Below are 23,208 nucleotides of genomic sequence, written 5' to 3'. Positions count from 1 at the left end.
CCCAAGTGTCCCCAAGGACGAGAGGCCCCAAGGATCATAGAAGAACCTGTGTGAGGTAGATCCTAGTGGCACAAGGGGTGGACTGTGGTGGATCCTGAGTTGAGCCACTGCATCTGCCTTCAGGAAAGAAGTACAGAGAACATTCTCCTAGGATTGCTGCTGGCGGACAGCCCTCAGCTCTCAGCCCCCTTTGAGGAGCTGAAGAGAGCCTTCTCATTCAAGGTCATAGAAGGTCATTATGTACATGGACATACTATATAAATGCTCGTAACTCCAACTCAGATATCTCACAAGGTTCTTCCCAGATGCAGAACTCCCCATGGGACTGTTGAAATTGCATCACAGCTCACCATGTCCTTTTGTCTATTTCCATTTCTTTTTTCTGTCCCATGGGTGCTGATCCCAGCAGCATCCCCTAATAAGCCTCCTACACAGCAATCTCCCTCTCAGAGCCTATTCCTCAGAGGATCGAACTGTAACAACCAGAAAGCACTGCCCTTACTAATGCAGCCAGACTCAGTATTTGTTGAATGAATAAATTTATTGAATGATCAATTTAATTAATGGACTTAATTAGTTTGTACCATCCAGTCCCTTAGATGGATGGTGATGGTGACTGTCTCATGATTAATTTCCTCCTTTCTTCATTCATTTGGTAAATATTTACTGAGCCCCAAATAGGACGAAGGCACTGATTTAGATTCCAGTGGCCAACAGGACAACTAAGTTCTCCTTCCTATGGGGCATCCAGTGGGGACCTTAATGTAGATCGAGTGGTTCAAGAACAATCTCTCTGGGGATGAAATACTTAAATGAAACCTAAAGAACTCGGGGAGTTGGCCAAGAAAGGAGGCAGGAAACACTTCTTCCGAGGACGGTGACCCGACGGTGTGTGCCGCGGGAGAGGGCCCCTGTGTGAGCTCTAGTCTTGTCTCACCTGGTGCTCTTGGCTGGAACCACTTGTCGATCATGGTGGAAACCACAGAGAATGATTTCTACCCTGGATCTCTGCCCGAGACTCCGTTCTCCCAGTGATTCCCACAAATCAGAATCACCTGTCCTCGCCAGCTTCCCCGCCACCTCCTCCTCCTCCCTCCCCAGCAGATGGCGCTGTCACGGAGGTGGTGGCAGCAGTTCCTAAGGAAGTGTGTGGTGTGAGCGTGAAGGAGGTGTCCCACAATGCCATAGTTACTATGGCAATTTTTATTGGGTCATCGGGTTTGAAGAAACATTTGGATTCATCATTAGTTACTGAGCTGAAAATAGCATCTTCTCAAGAGCTTGTTTTCTCTTCAAATGCATCTGTTCGGGGTTGCCTAAGTCCAGTAGGCACCCAAAATTGGAGCATTTCCCCAAGTCACTGACGTCTTAATCGTGACTCACCCAAGGAAGCCCATGTTATCTTCTGTTTCACTTTACCAAAAAAGGGGGAAAAAGAGTTGCTTAGGTCCAAATTGAGTAGCCCAATTCAGACAGAAGGTGGCTTTACCTGGAATAACTTTATAAAGTTTCTCAGTACTATTTTCAGGGTGGGGGGACAAAGTTGTCTCTCAGCAACCCTTTTTGTGATGAGGACAGAGAATAGAGTGGTTTAAAAGGACACTCTATCTACAGACAAACTTTGGTCAACATCTGAAGTAGGGAATAAACGTAAGCTAATCTGTTAACCAGGGTTTCATCTACCCTTACTTTTCCAGGCATATTCATTTAATGTCTAAATGAAATAAGGTGTTCTTCCAAAATGTAAGGTGATGGTGATTGTGAGTGAGTGCAGTGTGTTTTGGTCTACAACGCTGAGTTACGTACACTTTGTGCCACATTAGGCAGTAAAAATATACCGGAAGCCAGGAACATAGGTCTCCAGTCCACGGTGACTCATGCCTAATACCATCCTGTTCATATTCCCATCCCCCCCCCAAATATGCTTATTCTAGATTTGAATTCTACTTCACCAATTTTTAAACGTGGGACGGTTAACCTTCAGGATGGCCATTGGGTAAAAGATGGTCACACAGAAAAGCCCCTCCATGGTGCCTGGTACTCTAACCCAGCAGTGCAAAGGTCTGCTTCTAGGATCTTTTCCCCAACTCATCTCAATTAATTTTATTCCACAGCATGCTTAAGGGACTGTTGTTCTCAGGAAGATGGTTAGGGTTAAAATAATTTTTAGAAACTGGAAAACTCTGCCTTTAACTAGTTGTGGGTAGATAAGGCTACTTAACCTCTCTAAGCCTCACACTCCTCCTGTGTTAAATGGGGGTAATAATTGTGTGTTTCATAGGTTGTTGTGCCTGAGAGAGGTAATTACATGGAGCCCTTGGCATATGATGAGCATTCAATACATGTTAGCTGTTACTATCAATAGTTATTTCTCCTCCTCATCTGGACTGTGTGTTCCTTTACTGAGGGTTATGTGTCATACTTAGTTCTTTTGGACTCCATAGCTATTGTGGCAATGCCCTTATTTTGCAAACGGGCGTTTTTGAGAATGAAAGGAGACAGGCATACACCTGGAGTGTCCTGGACACACCATGATGTATGGGCATCCTACCCGTGGCACATTCTGCTGGGTGAGGCACAGGCCATTTGTGTAAGTCTTCAAACTCTATTCCTGGGCAATTGCCTAATCAAGAGCAGTCACTTCAAATCAGTAAGTGCACAGCTGTAATCTCTGGGGATACGTCAGTGGACCAAATAGACTCCATCACCCTATGGGGACACAGATAATAAACAAAAAGGTAAAAAATTATAGCATTTCCTGTGCACGGGTGAAACGTGTCATGGAGAAAAATAAGGCTGATTAAGATAAGAAAGGAATGGGAGAAGTGAGGAGCTCTTCTTCCTTCATATGGGTCAGGGAAGGTATTTCTGATAAGGTTGTATTTGAGCAGAAACCCAAAAAAGGTGAGCAAACCAGGCAGCAGGTCTCCAAAGAAATAATGGAAAGTATATATCCCATTAGCAACAAACATGCACAGCAATTGCCCCGATGAAGTAAAAGGTAAAAATGAATGGACGATGGATAAGATAGGAGCTAATCAACGTCACAGGGACTTTTGAAACTCACTTCAGATATGCCTATTATCTTCTCTGTAACTTTGGCTATTGGTCTTTAAACAATTCATAACAGACAGCTAGCTTTATCCAGCTGTTACCATTACAAAAATAATAGTTAACTAGTTTCCTCCTAGGTGCCTGGTGCTTTATAAAAATATCGTATTCCATATAATAACAGTTCACTATGCGGGCGATGACACCCACTTTTCAGGTGAGAAACACGAGGCTTAAGAGGTGAGACACTTGTCTACGCACATGGCCAGGTCGTGGGGGCTGGGCCTGAAATACAGATCCAAGCCTGCCAGTCCCAAATGCCCGGCCTCTTCTTCGAAGCCTCTGTGTTTAATCCCAACACCTAGATAAGAAGCCTGTGTTTGTCTGAGGACAACAAACATCACGACCCAGTTACTGATGGAACCCAGTTCCTTCATTCATCATCCAACAAATATTTCCCAAGTGCCCGCGCCAGGCACTGCCCTCCACTCCAGGGATACAGTCGTGAAAAATGGACACAATTTTCAATTTCCTATCTGTGCGCCTGCCTTGCCGGCAGTGTAGCTAAGCACATTATCTGGATTGGTAAGAGGTGAAAGTGATTTTTAAAAAATAGTGCAATGTAAAGGGCAGAGGAATGCGGGGCGGGCAGTGACACCATGTGGTAAAGAGGTTACACATTTAAATTAGGATTTTAAGGAAATGCACTCTCTGAGAAGCTGGCATTCCAGCCAAAACTGGGAGGAGGAGTGGATCATGTGGGTCTCTGGGTAAAGGACATTCCAGGTGGAGGGAAGGGCCAGTGGTCAGAACAGGAGGGGATGCTCTGAGGATTTCTAGGAGAGAGAGAGAGCTGGAGCAGAGTGAGCTGTGGGGAGAGCCGTGGGAGTCAGGGCAGAGGGAGGCAGGGGACCAGAGGCAGGGCTTGGGAACCACGTGAGGGACACCAGCTTGCTGCAAAGGGGTGGCTTGCTTGGCTTGGAGCAGAGGAGGGGCTGACTGGCTGATAGACATTCAGCTCAGAAGTGATCCCCCCAGAAGCCATTGGCCCGTCTGCCGGAACTGGCAGAGCCTGCAGACTGTTAGGTGACTCCTCCGAAAGTTCTTCAGCCCTAAGTCACTCTCCTGCCCCACCGTGGACCCTGGAGGCAGGACCCTGGCTTTGATTCGAAGGGGCCTTTGGTGGCTTTGAGCATCCCTTCAAACTTGGAATGCCCGTGACTTAGAAAGCGGAGCTAGAGGATCGGAGGCCGTCAGATGGGGATTCCTTGCTCCCACCCTGGTCCTTCTGTGCACAGTTGCCTTGGCTTTTGAATTTATATACAGAAGATACTGTTTGCATAACTGCCCTTTAAGGTCTGGGAAGAGGAATGCTGGGGATCCAGGGAGCAGGTGCTGGGGTGCTAGAAGAGCTGCCTCCTCCTCTCCTGGGGACTGACCCCACTTTCCACCAGAGGCAGGTGCAGGCGTCCGTTAGCAGTCAGCCTGCTAATAACCAATCTCCTTTGCTCATCAGAGTTTTAGAAATGATGACAGAGAAGTTGGCCATTTAAGAGGGAAGAACCCCTCTAGGGAATGAACAGCCCAGGGTTGTGGCTGCCCAGTGTTCGGAGGGTGAGAAACCTTTGAGGTCCGTGTTTCCTGATCAGGTAAGCAGCAGGGCTAGTGATTTGCACTCTATAGCCCAGTTATTTTACCACCGTGTACACTGAAAACCAGAAAACTAAAAACATCAATTGCGTTACAAATAAATGCCAAGTATTTTTTTGGTATGAGTGCTCCAAGTGGATCGTTTGGAGTAAGTGTTGGTTCAAGAGAAAGAAGTGGGCTTTGAAATACATGTTCTCTTTCAACATTTAATCAAAATAGTCACTCAATGGAGTTGCAATATTGTCTCCATTAGCTATTTTTTAAAGGTCAAGAGAACATTCAACAAAAGAAGTTGTTCTTTTGTTAAAATACACCATCCTGGAGAGATGATATTTGTAGTAAACATTTTCTTTCAAACAGTTCAAATATCAAAGGCAGACACTTTCATTCATCGGACTGTGTGCTATTGCTTTGGCTGGAGCCTACTGCCTACCTTTTCATTCTGGCCATTCTCTCCCCAGGGGCTCTGCGCTTTCATTCACTAATCACTTAGAGAGCAGCATTTATGCACCAGGCGCCTTCTCAGGCTGGAGATCTGGCAGGAAATGAGAGAATGGAGGTCTCCGCCTTCACAAAGTTTCCACTACAAGCTGCATGATAACATAACACTTATTAGCTAGGCACTGTCCCGAGACTTTTCCTGAATCATCTCTGTCCATGCTCACCCCCCCACCCCCCCGCATTATAACAGTCCCCATTTTATAGATGATGGAATTGAGCACAGGTCATAAGCTAATGAGTGGTGGCCTCAGGGTCTAAACCAGCTGTGGGCAAACTACCGCCCGCGGGCCGGATCCGGCCGTTTGAAATGAATAAAACAAACAAACAAAAGGACCGTACCCTTTTATGTAATGATGTTTACTTTGAATTTATATTAGTTCACACAAACACTCCATCCATGCTTTTGTTCCGGCCCTCCGGTCCAGTTTAAGAACCCATTGTGGCCCTCGAGTCAAAAAGTTTGCCCACCCCTGGTAAACCCAAGTCCTCTGGCTCCAGAGCACCTGTGCTCACTCATTTTACCAAAGTCCCTTCTTCTCTTGGAGAGGAAATGTATGAGTGGACATTCCTGAAGGTTAAAATACAGTGAAGGGCATCATGTGGGCATCTCACCTCCTAGCAGTGGCGGTCAACCTTACAATCACGCCCTTGAACTCCCAGTTCACTTCCTCCTCCACTGTGACGTCCTCAGTGTCTCTAGTCAGAAATAACGACATCTTCCTTCTAGCTCACAGAGCTACAGAAACACCAGGAAGTCTTGCGGGGATGATGCAAGGGAGGAGAAAGGGGATGATGGGGATTAAAGTGATGGCAATGGTGCTATCACTGGAAATGATGACGTGGATGTCCTAGGCATACAACCCTGACAGCTGCCTCTATCATGCCCAAAACAAACATTTCCTATAAGCAGAGTTGTCACGTCAAAGGCAAAGAGCTATTTGGAATGGAGTGAGTGCCCCACCATTGGGGTATTCAAACAAAATTAGGATAAAAATTTGACAGAAAATATATTAGATTAAGCATATATTTTCATTTGTATCCTTCTTTCTTATGTTGTTCATTACTCCTCCCAGACCATTCCCAAAATTAAATGCACAAAGGAATGACAGGACTCAAAAATCCTACTCACTACTAGTATACATGTCTGTCTGTTTATCTCCTAACTATCTATTACCTATCTTCTATTTATAGTCTACTTATCTTCTATTTTCTACCTATTAATCTATCATCTATCCAATTCAATATTTGTGTCAACTTCCTCTATGAGATCAACAGAGCCTTATGTTTATTTGATAACTCAGCCTTATCCATATTCCTTATAAGAAACTAGAGGCCTGATGCATGAAATTCGTGCAAGAGTAGGCCTTCCTTCCTCCGGCTGCTGGCACCGGCTTCCCTCCAGCACCCAGGACCTAGGCTTCCCTCTGGCTGCCAACACCCAGGACCCGGGCTTCCCTCGCAGCCCTGGCTTTGTCCGGAAGGTCTTCTAGAAGGATGTCCAGTCTAATTAGCATATTATGCTTTTATTATTATAGATAAGCAATAAGCATAACTATATTTAATAAAATTGGTATTTGCCTCTTTAATGATACCATCTATTTAAAGATCATGGAAGCCATGAGTATTTTTACCAGAATAAAAGAAAGCATCGCATTGGCATGACGATTCTATGTGGGATCACTGGGGTTACAAATTGGCAGATCCATTAAGTCATCTTCTCTTGGTACGATTCCTGTTCAGCTGCTGGTACTGCAATTTTTAGCTCACTCAGGATCTGAGCCAGAGAGAAACAGGCCAGAAGTCTGGTAGAAGCAGCAATCCAAACCTGGTCCAAATCAAGTCTATCTCACCTTCTTGGACATTAAAATTCTATTATCATTCATTGTTAAAAGAAGCCAGAACCACCATCTGGCTGTGAATACCAGCCCTGGGCAATTCCCTCGCTCTGCTATCCCTCTCCCCTATACCCCCTCCTGCTTTCTTTCCCTCTCTCCATCATAAATAAGTATTTATCAAACATGGGCTGCTGAGAATATCCCAGTGAGCAAGCAAATCAGACCAATTCCCTATTTTCAAAGCATTTATTGTCAGGTAGGAAATGAACTAACACACACACACACACACACACACACAAAATGGTATATGTTTTCTTAGAAAAGTAGGGGGAATTTTAAAATGTGATACCTAAGAGAGGCAGAGGAAACCTTCCCAAGAAAGTGTCCTTGAGCTAAGAATGAGGGAAGAGCATTTCAGGCAAAGAAGGAAGGGAAAGTCAGACAGCCCAGAGGCAGAAAAAGGCATGAGCTCTTCAAGGAACTGAATGAAGGTCACTGTGGCTTTAGGAGAGAGAGAGAGAGAGAGAGAGAGAGAGAGAGAGAGAGAGAGAGAGAGAGAGAGAGAGAGAGAGAGAGAGGAAGAGAGAGAGAGAGAGAGAGAGAGAGAGAGAGAGATCTAAAGAATGGCACCATCGGAGGGAGACAGGAGATCTAAAAGGTGGGTCCAGGAGGGAGTTCCGCCTTTGTCTCAAGAGCAGTGTTAGCTACGGATGTTCATTGATGGGTTGTAAGCCCTCATGGTAAGAAAGGCACCACCTGGCAACCCGGTGGACAGAAAGGAGATCGGAAAGGATTGAAAGTGGATGCAGGGAGGCTACTATGACTCAGATGAGGAACGGTGTCCCCTGCACCAAAGTGGAAGGAGCAAAGACAGAAGTGGAGAGTTGTGAGGATATTTATATGAACTTGCAATCTCTTGGCCATGAGGACTGAGAGAGAAAGAAGTGACAGGAATGCATGTGGGCTTTCTGACTTGGGCAGCTACGAGGATGGAGTAGAGATCCCTGGGTTCATTGAGATCAAGATCCAGGATGAGGCCTGCATGATGTCAATGTCCAGCATTCCTTCCTGAGATTTAGGAGGTTGATTGGACTTCTCTCCTTTTTAGATTTCAATTATTCTACATCTAACCAATTACTTATAATGTCAAGAGTCACAGAGTCATAAGCTTCAAACAAGAAGATATTTTATTTGTTTTTAGAAGGGATTTTAAACATCATTAAGTTCAACCCCTTCCTTTCTTCCCCCAATCCCTGGCGATGGCATCTGGCTTCCACTGAGCACCTTCAGGAACGGCTTTTTAATCCCATAAGGCCTGGTGCAAGTCCAAAGGGTTATAAATAGGAAAGTATCTGTTACTTCCTTTGGGAAATAGTTCCACGGATCTTCTTCAGCCATACAAACTGCCTGGCCTTTATTCCAGTGCTATAAATTATGATCCGGGTCTTTGTGGTCCCCGAATCTCAAGTATGGAGCAAAAACCCCCACAAAACCACAAAATGAAAATGGCCCTGCCTGTCTTCGATGATTAGATCATTAAGTATAAGAGTTGCAATGGTGTCTCAAGGAGCAGTACATTTTGCAGCCGGTATTGATCAGAAATTACATTTGGATGTTGGTAATGGAGAACTAAAATAACAGTGGAGTGAACGAACTTGGAGTCTATTTTATGTCACATAGAAATTATCTAGGGATGGGCAGTCAGGGCTAGTGTGGTGACTTCATAGTGTTATGTGGTGACTTCATAGTGTTATCGGTGTCCTAGGGCTCTTATTCCTTGGGGCCCACCCTCAAGGTCTGCTCATGGCCTAGGACAGTGGTCGGCAAACTCATTAGTCAACAGAGCCAAATATCAACAGTACAACGATTGAAATTTCTTTTGAGAGCAAAATTTTTTAAACTTAAACTATATAGGTAGGTACATTATTAACTTAATTAGGGTACTCCTAAGGCTTAGCAAGAGCCACACTCAAGGGGCCAAAGAACCGCATGTGGCTCGCGAGCTGCAGTTTGCCGACCACGGGCCTAGGATGGCTGGCAGAGGTGCCATTACACCTGGTCACCAGGCAGAAAGACAGCCAAAGGGGTGGGTGGGTGAAAGAGGGCAGACCTCCCACATGAATCAGCCTGGAAAACCCCCACAAAGTTTATTAACTAGAGTTTAAAATGATATTTTCAACCTTTTAAAAAAAACATCCAAATTACCTTAACCAAGGTCTTTTTTTTTTTTTGCACGATGTCCAATGAAAATGTGTTTCCACCATCCACAGATTAGGAAGGACTTTGCATAAAAAAAGACTCCACTGTGGCCATCGGTAGGGTGACACCTCAGCAGTAAGTGCAGAATGGTTTCTCTTCCTTAGAAGAATGTTCTAGACCCATGATGGAAGGCGTGCTTCCTAAGGACTGATGTTTTAGTGCATGGACATTGGAGTAATGTGTAGCTTGAAAGGGAGTGGCCATCCTCTCGTTCCGAGGAGCAGTTTGGGCATCTGGTGTGTGCAATGACTTATTTCTGGACCTGGTGGGGCCCTCCCATTGCACCTACCATTCGGGCAACCAGCCTGTGGACCACTGGCCTGTGCTTGGCAGACTTCCATGCCAGGCAGGGCGAGGCAGCCTGCTCCCGAGTGGCAACATCAGACCCCCCCGTGTTCCAGAAATACGACTGCTCCTGCCCAGGGCTTGGTTCCTGCTATTCGTTCACAACTCTTTCATCTTCCTCAACCCCTTTCATGTTTCTAAATGGTGAAAGTTCTGCCTAGCCAGTGTGGCTCAGCGGTTGAGCATCAACCTAAGGATCAAGAGGCTGCCGGTTCGATTCCCGGTCAGGGCACATGCCTGGGTTGTGGGCTCCACCTCCTGTCGGGGGCATGCAGGAGGCAGCCAGTCGATGATGTTGATGTTTCTCTCTCATCGATGTTCCTATCTCTCTATCCTTCTTCCCTTTCTCTCTCTCTCTAAAACATCAAAAACATATTAAAAAAATAAATGGTGACGTTCTGACAGCATCTCGTCATAGATGGGATGACTGAAGTACAGCAAGGCCACCGTGCCTGTCTCCTGGGGTCTGCAGACAACGACGAGGAGACCACAAAGCCAGCCTTGCGGTTGGGGTTACCAGGCTGTGTGAGTGGCCAGCTCCATCACTCTGAGTGACGCTGACAGAAAATGGCTTGTTGATCACAGCTGACAGGCACATTAGGAAAAAGCCAGATAGGCAATTCTGACAAGTGCCACAAAGTCGTAATTAAATATTCAAAAGAAACAGTTGTCTGTCAATTAAATCTCTCAGTCATTCTTCCCTTCCAAACAAATCAACGGACTAAAAACTGCACAGTTTTACAACTCATAGTGTCCAATGCAATTAAACCACTAGGAAAAATTAAATATTAAATGCCATCTAAGAAGTCATTCTCCAGCATTTGCTATATCATTACTCCCATTTCCCCGTCTTTCTCAGAGGTCACAGACCTCAGCAGGCTGTGTTTGCTGTGAGATTTGTCATTAGCTGATGTTAGGAGACAACTAAACCAGCCAAGTACACAAATCCCCATGTTCACATTCATTACAACTCATGGGAATGAAAAGCTGACAGCTCGAGGAACCTCAGAAGTGATTTCCCAGGGACAGCATTTTAGAGCTGCGGGGAATTCAGTTCCTGGCCACAACAGGTGGTTGGGTCTATACAGAGTTGCATTGCGTTGGATGTAAAGTCTAAGGTCAGTCCTCCAGTGATGCCGGGGTGCTATTTTCAACACAGGGTGCTGCCCCGTCTCCATAGTGCAATAGCATTATTGTAAGCCTGGCTACTCTTTGGAATACTAATCTCACTTTTCTCGTTCTTCATGACTTTTAACTCATTGCCTCTGAAGCTAGCAGAGTTAATTGAGATAAAGTGGCCTTAAAAGACCATCATATCGAGGGGTGGCTTTGAAATGAGACAGATGTGGTTTGGAATCCTTTATTAGCCCTATGGCCCAGGGGAAATGATGTAACTACTCGGAGGTCAGTGTCCTTACTCTAAAAAAGGAAGTCGCGATGTTGATGCTGGGATGACTGTTCAGGCATGTACTCAACAGCCTCTCCGTGAGCGTCCCTTGTGATGTGCCGTGTGTATTCCAGGAATTCACCAAAGGACAGTGCCTCTCCTGAGAGAGCACATGGGTTAGTGATAGAAACAGATGAGGACCCCATAATTCCATTCTTACCTGATAGCCCTTCTTCCTCCTTCAGATCTTAACCAAGAAACACCCGCTCCTCTCAGTCCCAGTCAGGTTCTTCCTCTTAAACATAAACCAGGGCCGGGACGCGGGTGAGGCCAGCTGGGTGCCTAGGGCGCACAGTTTCGGGAAGCACTTTGTCTCAAGGTCGTAGCAGGTCAGGTTCCATGTCAATTGGCTTAAAAGCACTTAATTCCATTTGTCTCTTTCTCATGAGTAAAGAAGGGAGGACTCTATTCATTTGACATTGACTATCTGGCCATGACCTGATCTTAAATGAGCTGCCCGCCACCAATAGGCTAGGGAGGCTCACCCAAGTTTGGGGGGAAGTTTGACTTTGAATTTAGAAGAAAAAGAATTTGTTCTTGTTGATTTTGATTCTGTTTCTTGAACTGACCATAGAAAAATGAACTAAGTAGAATAATGATTCATAAAACTGAAGACGGAAGACTTACACCATAACCTTGTTTTGGACTTCACGAAGTCTGCGTTAGTTAACTGCATTGGGTTCCCATATCCAAAATGAGGCTTCATTCTGCTTATAGGCAGTCTTCAGACACACTGGTTAGGGCACGACCTGTTCTTTATGGGATAGGTTTTAAGCTGTGGGAAATGGTGGACTAATTTATCATCCAGTTACTGTGCCCAGCAAAGTCAGTGGGTTTTGTTCAATGTCTTGCTTTCAGGAGTGAGGCAGACCAGCCATGCTGCTGGTGTGTAGTGTCAAGTTGGAAGGTGGGGGCACCTCTGGTCCACAGCTGGACCTGTGTGAAGTCAGTGGGTGAACATCCACTGGCGACCAGAAGGGGGCACCACTGAGAGGTCAGGTCAAAGAAGCATTTTTTTGGTATCCCACAAAGCAAAGGCCTGAGTGAGGTATTGGTGTTGGGATTCAGCGCCGGAGAGCTAAAGAACCATGAAAGAAGCCAATGAGAGGGTAAGACCTGTGTTAGTACTTGGATTGTATTTTGGATGGGTGGGCTGGGTCTATTTAAAATTTTCAGCAATGGACAAACATCTATGAATAACGTAGGTCCACATTTTTTCCTTTTTATCTTTTCTACTTTTTTTTTACTTAAATAATCTGGATAATCACTGGAGTTTGTCTTCATGTGACCTGCTATAACGTCTTTAACCCATGCAGCAAAATCTCAGCTTGTGGCTTTCAGCCCAAGACACTTCATGGAATAACTTTTGGTGCACTTCTGCCTGAATTGACCAGAGAAACTGATTTCTGTTCTTTCACCGGTTTTTCAGTCATCTGTTGATGACTGTGTGACTATGTGCATTGGGGGTGGTCAGGAGGGAAGGAGATGATCAGGTAATATCCATTCATTCCATTCATTTAAAAGTACAGTATTCAGCCCGGCCGGCGTGTCTCAGTGTTTGAGCATTGACCTTTGAACCAGGAGGTTACGGTTCAATTCCCAGTCAGGTCACATGCCCGGGTTGCAGGCTGAATCCCCAGTGTAGGGTGTGCAGGAGGCAGCCTACCAATGATTCTCTCTCACCATTGATGTTTCTCTCTCTCTTCTCACTTCCTCTCTGAAATCAACAGTAAAAATATAATTTTTTAAAAGTATGGCATTCAGAGCTCCCCATGTGCCAGGTGCTAGAGACCGAGAGATGAGCAAGGCAAAATCCTTGCCCTCCAGCGGCTCATAGCCTGGTGGGCACATGGGAATATCATGGCACTTCTCTGATGGGGGAAGGGCAGAGTGTAGTGCCAAGGAGAGGAATCTGAGCCTTGCTAAGTGCCGCGTCTGCCCACCTTGCATGGGGATGGGTTGCCTGGAGCTCCAAGGCAAGCTAGTCAGCTTTTAGCTGGGGTCACTGTGAACACAGAGCGATGGGCATGCCGGAGCCACAGGCCAGCCTGCTCTTCTCCGACCCCGAGGCAGGCATGCCCTCACGCCATGTCTTCTGGTCCTCAGGGTTGGCGTGCATTCAGTCATAGGTGATGGGTAAATAACTGGCATCATAGCCCTTCCCTGGGGTCTCTTTCTGTTCCTCACATTCCACACCCATCCTCAGTATCTTTTAGAGGCTGATGTTTCCTTTAAAAAATCTACCGCAGCTTTGATTTTTCGTGCTTTAGAGATCTGTGCTAAAAGCAGCCCAAGACCTGCCCTGACATAAAATATTGACTGAATTCTGTGTCCCAGATGGATTCGAAGAGACAGGCACAAACCTGCCAGTCACAAACTCCCTCCCCAATCCATTCAAGTACCAGCCTCATGCAGCAACCACCTTTGACCGTTGGGTACACAGAACCCAGAGCCCAACAGGCAGTCAACAGATATCTGTGGAATAATCTACCTTCTCAGTCTCCTTCTCCCCTTCTTCCTAATGCAATCCCAAGTTTTTTTTGCAGAGTGAAATGTGATCCATTCTTTGCCATTCTCTCTTGCGGATGGAGTATCCTAGTGTCAGAATTCTGGTTCCCAAAATATAAGCAGACATTTTTTGACAGGGATTCCAGAGGGGCACCTAAAAGGGCAGCCGAGCCAGGCCAACATGGCTCAGTGGTTGAGCATCGACCTATGAGCCAGGAGGTCACAGTTCTATTCCCGATGAGGGCACATGCCTGGGTTGCAGTCTTGATCCCCAGTGGCGGGGGGACGGACATGCAGGAAGCAGCCAATCAATGATTCTCATCATTGATGTTTCTATCTCTCTTTCCCTCTCCCTTCCTCTCTGTTATCAATAAAAATATATAAATAAAAGGGCAGATGACTTGGTTGGCAAAGGCCTTGTGGCCACCTTGGCCTCTCGTTCTTTGCTCTCTCCATTTTCCTGCAAAGTGGCCATGATGGCTTGGAGAGGCAGCCAGTGGCTTTCAACTGACCTTGAGGAAAAGATCTCCTTGTATGGGAATCTCCTTTGAGCCATCCCCTGTGGACTGCTGTGCAGCTTCCCTATGAGTAATCCCTGATCAGGGAGCTCATCCCTTCAAAACGCAGCCCGTGGGGTCAGGTCTCTTTGTTACAAAACCTCAGCTTTAGATGAACCAAAGTCTCGGATGCTGTCGCGACCACCCTTGGTCTTCATTCTGTTCTGCAGGACACAAATGACATAACTGGTCTATCTTCATCATGGCAGCACCCCAGATATTTGAAGACACCCATCATATCTCTTCTATATCCCTTCTATCCCCAGCCCTCCCCATGTCCTCTCTGTTTGGGGGTCCTGTTCTGTTCCATTCCTCACGCTGCATTTCTTCTCCCCAGGTCTGAGTTAAAGAAACACGTGCACTTTGCTAATGCACTCCCTAATCCTTGGCCGTGCCTCTTTTCCAAGCAATCCTGTGGGCTCAGCATGCAATCACACACAAAAGTAGAAAATATTCCGAAATGGTTAACTCCGGTCAACTGGAAAACCGGCTGACACAGGACGAGGATGTGTTGTTTAAAAAATGGTTCAAAAAATAGCTCTTGATTCATGTGAAAATTGTATGCCAGTAGCAATTTACACAGAGATGGCAGTTTTAACAACTCACTCATTTTAAAAACCCCAAACGTTAATACGATTTAATTTCACCTTGAGCTCCATGTCTCATCCTGAATAATTTTATCATTTTCCTGATTTAGGAGCATCTGAGGCTTCGAACAAAGAGTTCAGGCAAAAAAGTCAGGAAGTGGGATGGAAGGGATAGAAAACCCCATGTAACTATGAATGAGCAAGGTATGGCACACATTCAATATGGGATCTAGGTCAATGAAATTCAAATACCAAACCAGACATGCCCAGTCCCGGTCCGATGCAGAGATATCAACGGAACAATGTATTGCAGGTTCTGGGACATCATGCTGAGTTACAGTCCCAGCTCATTGGTTGAGAAGGTGGTCCCATAGTTGCATTTGCCGATGGAGTGGCCTTTATTCCTACCAGGATGTGGCCAGGCCTCCCTGGGAATGGCTGGCACCTCAGTGGTTAATTAATCTCCTCTGCATTCCTCCTCTCCCCTGCAGGGCAGACTGTGAAAAATCTCGCAGTGAGAAAAGCTGGCTTCTTAAAATAGTCCTTCATAAACAAAACTCACAGGGTATCATCTGAGGGTGTAAATCCAGTGCGTCTCCCAGGGAGACACAGGGCAGGTGATTCTGGCTTCCGCTGCTCTGTGGGGACTGGCGGGCTAAAGCAGTGGTCCTAGACTCAAGCCCCAAGAAAATGGGGGTGGGGGAAGGAGTTACCTACAGAACCCATTCCCTTGCACACTGAGCTTCAAGCGGATAGATCACAGAAATTCACCAGCCTTCAGTTTCTTTTGCCTTGAATTCCAGCCCAGAGAAAGCAAAGAACACGCTTCCCAATCAATATGCCAGGCGGACCCCTAGGCTGTCCGACTGCCTGGTCTGGACCCGCCGGCCTCCCAGCTAATCAATACCGTGCCCATTTGTGTGTGAGAGGAAAGGTTTGAGATGCAGGCTGTCCTTGTCTCCTAGGCCCTGAAAATAAACACATGTGGGGCCCACTGAAATAGACACCCTTGTGAGATGAATAAATTAGCATCCGAAGAAATATTTAGACAACAGTGAAATGTCACAGCAGCATGATGGTCGTAGTGTCCTTTGATGATACAGTGCCAGCAGCACTGAGTCTGGGATAAACTTTAAAAACATCTTTCCTTTTCCTAGGCTTGCTTTCACTTCCTGTTGTTGTTGGGCTCTGAAAGTGCCACCAATCATCAAGGTGTAGCTATGACTCCTGCATTTGTCCTACTTAGCGTGACATTGCAGTCCCGGAGTGGAGTCCTCCCAGGCACACGACATCACTGGGCAGGAAGGAACACGCATTTATAACCCAGTCTTGCAAAGCACCCACCTCACAATCATGTCACAGCTCTCTCTCAATCAGACGCCAAGTCTGTTTGCAACTTCAGGGCACAGGTGTCTAAAGACCAGGACGAGTGGATCTAATAGGTCGTTTGAGAAGTCATTTAAAATATCCTTTGTGAAGCCTACTCTCTATCCACCCCCACCCCAAAGGTGGGGGGGGGGCAGGGCGTGAGGGGAAGAAAAGGAAGGAAAGACAGAACCAGAAAGGATAGGCTCTGGCATTTTTCACACATAAGAGAGAATATTTCCATTTCTGGGCATTCAGAGGAATCTCTTGGGGATGTTGACACTCAAACCCGTTTTTGAAAGTCATTTCCTCAGACAGGCTGGGGCGAGGCAGTTCTTTGTTTTAAGCCTATACGAACTGGCTACGGGAAATGTACAGGGATAGAGACTTGGGCTTTAAAAGATGCACACACCATAGCTAGTGAGGTGGATATCCATTTCATGGATATTTATGTGTTGTGAAGTGCGTTTTTACCTTGATAGCAGCTACCAAATTGGAATGATTTCAGTTACATGTCATTTGCAGTATGCTAAGGAATATACAATTCCACACACACACACACACACACACACACACACACACACACACTGATTTCAGAGAGGAAGGGAGAGGGAGAGAGATAGAAACATCAATGTTGAGAGAGAATCATTGATCAGCTGCCTCCTGCACTCCCCCTACTGGGGATCGAGCCTGCAACCCGGGCAAGTGCCCCGACCTGGAATCAAACCGTGACCTCCTGGGTCATAGGTAAACCTTCAACCACTGAGCCATGCCAGCAGGGCCAATTCCCTTGTTTGATTTGATTTGGCAGACATTCACAAAGAACATACAATGCGTGCTTATGTTTAAATTTTACCAATGGGGGAGAGATGTTGGTAATTACGTTATACTTACTTAATCTTTACTGGGAAGTCAATCCTATACTCAAATGACCAGAAATGCACTTGAAAGCATATGTAAAGCCTGCTTCTCTCCTAACCCCCACCTACTCATACCATCAGCCACCACCTTACCTAGTACAAAAAAGACATTTTCCTTGCCAAAGGATTTTTAAAAGGCCAAATGATAAGCTAAATATCTCTTACTATTAGTCAAGTTTAATGACCATGATTTACTTAGCACTTTTCTGGTTCTAGTCTCTACTGTTTGATGGATGTAATACAGGAAAGACAATGCTGCAAGGGAAATTCAGATCTGACAGTGACCTTGAGCCCTGACTAACCTGGACTTGCATACCTGGCTGCCTTTGCTCTGAGTTATCTTGGAGAAATCACCTCCACTCCGACACGTCTGCTTATCTACCTCACCAAGAGGTTACAGAAGATTAATTAGCCACAAGCTTTAACATTTTAGAATCCCCTAGAGGGAAACATAAAGCAGCAATCTTTCTGGTTCCTGTTGCTGCCTCTCAGTTTTCCAATAACGAAATGATTTTCACTATTGTATCACTAATGAGCTGAAGAATGAGAACAAAATGAGTTTCAAATGTTAGGTGGCTCATAATGTTGTCACCAGCAATTAAAATAGAGAAAAACGCTAATTATAGCAACAGTGCTTAGAATTTATCTATCCTGTGAAAGAACCTAGCAAATATAGCCTCATCATTAATATTTTATTTGTACATGTAATGCCATTTTGTAATGAATTTTCAGGTCGGTATATTGAGCAAGCAGGATAAACAATTTACTTAAAATGTGGGAAAATCTGTGTCTTAGAGACTCTGGACAACGGCACCTGTATTATTAGTTTCCATCACATACCTGGGGCTGATTTAACTTGAAATGGGTGAGGCATCACTACAGCCCTGGTGTAACCTATAGCTGAGCTTTGTCAGGGGGTGCAAAATAGGAGCCCTTTAAACTTGGCGTTGAACCTTCTGGTTTCCTCAGTATTTCCACTTGGGACCTAGAAAATATATGGGTCATTACATCTGCCCTGGACAGCAATCTCTTGTTTGAATGGGAAGTCCATGGCTCGAGTGAACTTCTCTGTTCACTGAGTGGAGAAAACACAAACCATCTCTTCGCTGATGGCGAGGCCCCTCCCGGGTGGCCCCTTTTCGGTCCCCTCTTGTATCCTCAGTGGAAAGCACATGCTGATCTCAGTGAACACAGGACTCTGCCTCCTTCACACAGGGAATCTGCGGAGATTTACAGCTTGGTCATTACCCTACCAAGCCACAGATCTGATTCCCTCCAGGACAGAAAGGGGAGAAGGGGGTCCTCATAGCTTGGATTAAGGAGGCCCATTGCTGGCTCATGGGTTACTTTTAGAAATGGCATCTTCAGGAAAGTGAAATGGCTGCTTAGGTTTTCTGACTGTGTACTTGTTCTCACTTGGTGCTTCTCGAAAATGCGAAGTTAAATGTGACCGTTCTGTTCATGGGAATCGAGATTAGTGTAGAGGAAGAGGACACTGCAGTATTTATGGCCTTCAGTGGTCAAAATTGATCCAGTTGAGAACTATGACGATGAGCTTGCAACAGAGGGCCCACTCCTAGCAATTCATTTTTCTCGTGATTTCCCTTTGCCCTTCCCACTAAATGCTGACTCGGGTTGTATGGGTGTGACTCTCTTGAGTGGTGAAACCGGTGCCCCTCACTCTTGACCCATCTCGGCACTTAGGTGTTCAGAAGACCAACCTCTAAAGGTTCCCGAAGAAGGACTGGCACCGGCGCTAGGATTTCAGTCCTGAACTCAGCACCTGTCGGGTTCTCACCCTTGGAACATCCCTTTAAAGTTTCTAAGAATCAGGCAATTCTCTGAAACGAAAATGAAGGATGATCCCATCTGTTTGTCATCATTAGATGTGAACATGTATGTAAAGGCACTTGGATACATATGAAATATTGTATAAAAGTAAAGAATTGGTTTGAGCTTTGATTTCTCCAAAGGTATTTATGTGTAAAAGGCTGCCTTACATAGATACAACTTACATGTGTGTAGAAAGCCTTCACCAACACGTCCGGGGACTTGGATGTTTTATAATATTATCTGCGCAATGACTAGCCTTGTTTACTTAGTGACTGTTGAGTACCTACTATATGCCGGGGATTTTCTAGGTGCTGAGGATAAAGTAGTAAGCAGGACAGACAAGGCCTTTGCCCTTACGTGGTGTTTACCTTCTGAGGTTGTGGAGGCAGGGGGAAGAAACACCATACATATTAACAAGTAAGATGATTTCAGATAGTGGATGTGCTCTGGAGAAAGTAAGACACGCCACGCACTGGGGAGTGAATGAAATAATGAGAATGTGTCAGTCACGTGAGGACCTGGGAAAATGGTTTTAGGCAGCAGGCTAGGAAGAGGGAAAGAGCTTGGGATATCTGAGGAACAGAATGTGGACAGTATTTGGAACCTGAAGAAGAGAAGAGAAAGAAAGATAGAGAAGCGGCAGCCAGCTCACAGAGGCTCAAGGAGGCCATGGTAAGGGGTTAGGGTTTATTCTAGTTGCTACGAGAGGCTGTTGGCAGGTTTTAAGTGTGCCTTGTAGAGGGTGGGGCAAAAGTGGGCTTATAGTTGTTCTTATGGAAAATAATAAATGATACAAGAATAAACTCTGTGTTTCGCATACTCACAACTGTAAACCTACTTTGCCACACCCTATATATTACCAAGCAGGGAAAACTAAACAGTGCCTATTCAAAAATCACAGATTTTTATTTTTTATTTTTAAAGCGATTACTCTTCATCTTCGTCCCTCTGCAGGATCTAAGAAAGAAGCTTGGACCTGTAGAGGGCGCCAAAGGAAAACGTTTTGTGGCCAAAGCCACAAAGGCTCTTTCAGCACCTAAAGGGAAGGATAGCGCTCGGATTGTTAGGTGAAAGGTGACTCGACTTAGAAATTGTAGTTCATCTACAACTCCTCCCTAAACAGAAAGTTTGATGAACTTGGTTTGCATGTACCAGGACCTTGGCTTTCACAGTGTAGGATTGTTTATGATGAGGTGGGTGTGGGAAGACATGTTGGGGTTATTTTTAATCTCCTGCCATCTGGTAGTATTTGAGTAGAATATAAAACAAATATGGAGCCAAAATTTACTTTCTGGATTCATTTGGCATGAAAAGTGCCTCTATACTTAGAACTTAGAAAATATTCATCTTTTGCCACTTAGGATGTGTTTTTCCAAATACTATTCCAAGCCGACTGGATGAAATCTTTTGGTAACGCGTCCTGAGGAAGGCTAGTGTATGAAAAAGCAGTAGCTTATAATGGAATTTTCTGCACGTGACCATATAGCTATGCTGTATTGTGAGAACAACCTATAGAGAAAAAAAGAGATGGGGAAAGAAAGATGAGAGGACAAAAGAAGAGGGTGAGAAGGGGGAAAGGGAGGAGGGGGAACAGAGATCTGATGGTTAGGTATGGTAACAAAAATGCAGAAAAAATAATGAGAAAACTTGGAAGAACGTGAGAGATTCAGCTCAGATCCATGTACAAACAGGATTGAGAAACACAGTTAAAATATAATGTTATACAATCCAAAATTGAATCTTTATCACAAGGAGGTATTAAGGTTCCTGGTCATTTTGATACAACTTTCATTATTGTCTTTAATTAGAAAAGTTCAGCTGGTCATCCCCTACTAACTGAGGCTCTCATGGCCCCATCTCATGCCTGAAGACCATAGCCACATACTTTACATACTCGTTGCTCTACACAGGGAGCCTTCAGAAAGCACTGTAAACGCTGCCAACCAGATGACTAGCCTGAGCAATGCAGACAGAGCCATCGGAGAAGGGAGAGAATCCTAAATTGCCAGAAGCCCAGAAGGTCAACCATGGGTCAACCACTCACACGGTGCCAGCGCTCTACAAATCATGAGCAATTTTCAGAGGTGTTGTACCAGCTTATCTTATGAACCATCTGTTCAAAGCTGGGCACATGGAGGAGGAGTTTTTAAGCTTCAGGTACAGCAGAAGTGGCACAGAGCCCGAGGCTAGAGCAGGGACTCACCGAGCGGCCAGCACCTGTCACCAGCCTTCTATGGGAAAACACTTCCACTGATGTGTTCCCCTCATCTTTATCCAGAAGCCCCCAAACTCAGTCTCCTGTTACCACCAGACATTTGGCAAAGAAAGTGCCAGACCATAAATTATCTATTGATTCTAATGAGCTGAAACAATAGAGGCACTGTCTACCTTCTCATTCACAGACAATGGGAACTTTGTTCACCTAAACACATCCATATTTAATAGGGAAAGAGCAGAATAAAGCGGGAGAAAGAGACCTGAAGGGTCAGGTTCCATCTAAATATTTCAAACCATCTGCATCAAAATGCCCCTTTTTAATTAAGCAAAACTTGCTTTCTTGGTCAATGACACCCACCTCGGCCCCAATTCCCAAGGTTGACTGATTCAGAGTATTGGGGGTGGCTTCTGCAAAGAAGACATCGTCAGTAGGTCCCCAAAGCAATCAAGAATTCCCAGATAAATGTGTGTCATAGGATTGTCTGAAGTATGGGGTGAGATGACATAAGTAGGGTTCCAGCACCAGCAATTAGTATGTGCTTAGCAAACGTTGATTCCTCCGAGAATTGAGGATGTGTGGCCCGAAGATACACAGCAACCCAGCTCTGAATCCCAGAGTCCCTTAGCACTCCCTGCCGGGACTCTCAGAGTCAAACTGGTAGGAAATGGGTCACCTTCTCAACTGGGTGCTTCTCCTCCCCCCTGCCTCCTGCTCCAGAGGCTACTGACCCCGGGGAGGTGTGCGGAGTAGGAAGACGCTGGCTTCCTGGCTGATGTCAGGGATGAAATACAGAATCAGAATCAGGGGGTGAGGGGGAGAGGGGCGGGGTGTTGACAGAAACTTTAGAGGTTTTAGTTCCAATTCCTCTAGGAAGAGAAATGCCACCCAGTAACACCCAGGACCAGGACCTCCCAGGTACAAGGCCCTGGGCCCACCCCAGGGAGGGGACTCAAGTGAGCAGGCCACCTGCCTCTCGGAACGCTATTGCCACCCCACCCAGGGGAAGAGCGAGGCAGGCAAGAGTTACCTGGTTGATGGCAATGACCGCCAGTCGGGGGATCACCACTTGGAGGACCACCTGCAGCAGCGAAGTGCCCAGGCCGGCCAGGATGGCCCAGGTGAGCGGCAGCGGCAGCATGCTGTAGGTGGCGAACAGCGTGAAGAGCACGTAGCCGATGCCGTCGCCCAGGAGCCCGTAGCCAAGGCCCGCGGCCAAGATCTGGGTGGTCATGGCCACCCAGGTGACCAGGCCGCTGTACTGCAGGTACGTGTGCGAAGTGGTGTCCTTCCTGACCACCACCAGGGCGCAGATGACCACCTCGATGCCGGTGAAGAAGCCCAGCAGGATGCCCTTCAGCGGGTCCATGGGCGCCGAGGCCAGGCTCAGGTGGAGAACCAGGAGGGTGAGCTTGGTCAACACGTCCAGCACATTCATCACCACCTCGGATTTGCGCCTCTGGCCCAGGAAATAGCGCTGGTAGAGGCGCTCCAGGTCCCGTGACTTGAAGGAGTTGCGCAGGGTGGGGAAGATGACCCCTCGGTAGCTGTAGCCCCCATTGAGGAAGAAATCCGAGTTGCTCGGGGCGCAGTCCAGGTGCAGGAACCCCAGGTCGCCCCCTCCCCCGCTGCCGCTGGCGCTGCCGCTCCCGCTGCGTTCAGGGAAGACTTTGGTGCCGCTGGTGCCGTGCGCTCTCTCCGAGGTGCCCAGCGAATACAGGGGGAGCGCCAAGTCGCCGGACAGCTGCGAGGCGTGGTGGTTGGGGCCTCCGCTCGCAGGGTCCGAGCCTTTGCCGGAGCCCCCGCTCCCGCCGCCGCCCCGGTGCCCGTGAATGAAGCGCTGCTCGGTGATGTGCCGCACCGCCGTCTGCCACAGCATCTGCTGCGGCCGGGAGCCGCTCGCGCCGTCGCCGGACGGAAGCGTGTGGTGGATGGTGTAGAGTTCCTCGCTGCCGCCGAGGCAGCGCACATCGGAGAGCTCCATGACGCCGGCCCGCGGGGAGGAGGCGCAGAGCCCGATGGATGTGGCTAGATCAGGGTGGCTCCAGAAGACTCGAATGGCGACTTCACAGGAGCTAGACATGGAGCCCATGGTCCCGGCCGCCCGGACGACAGGAGTCCGGAGCATGAGGACC

The 23,208-nt window shown here is 46.6% G+C and overlaps 1 protein-coding gene across 3 annotated transcripts in view; it reads right to left on the bottom strand.

The window, feature by feature from the left end:
* ADCY8 (adenylate cyclase 8) overlaps positions 1-23,057 on the bottom strand; it is a 132,125-nt gene extending 109,068 nt beyond the window's left edge. For 2 of the 3 annotated variants that reach the window (XM_006093291.3, XM_006093292.3), the window contains exon 1: positions 22,104-23,057. In XM_006093291.3, coding sequence (XP_006093353.3) covers positions 22,104-23,057 — 954 coding nt within the window. The remainder of the gene's footprint in view (positions 1-22,103) is intronic. The other variant, XM_014459675.2, reaches the window with a different exon arrangement.
* Between the last annotated feature and the right edge of the window lie 151 nt (positions 23,058-23,208).

The sequence above is a fragment of the Myotis lucifugus genome, unplaced genomic scaffold (assembly GCF_000147115.1).
Source record: "Myotis lucifugus unplaced genomic scaffold, Myoluc2.0 scaffold_113, whole genome shotgun sequence".
NCBI lineage: Eukaryota > Metazoa > Chordata > Mammalia > Chiroptera > Vespertilionidae > Myotis > Myotis lucifugus.
Note: the sequence above shows the minus strand (reverse complement) of the source record. Positions and strands in the feature narration are given on the sequence as shown.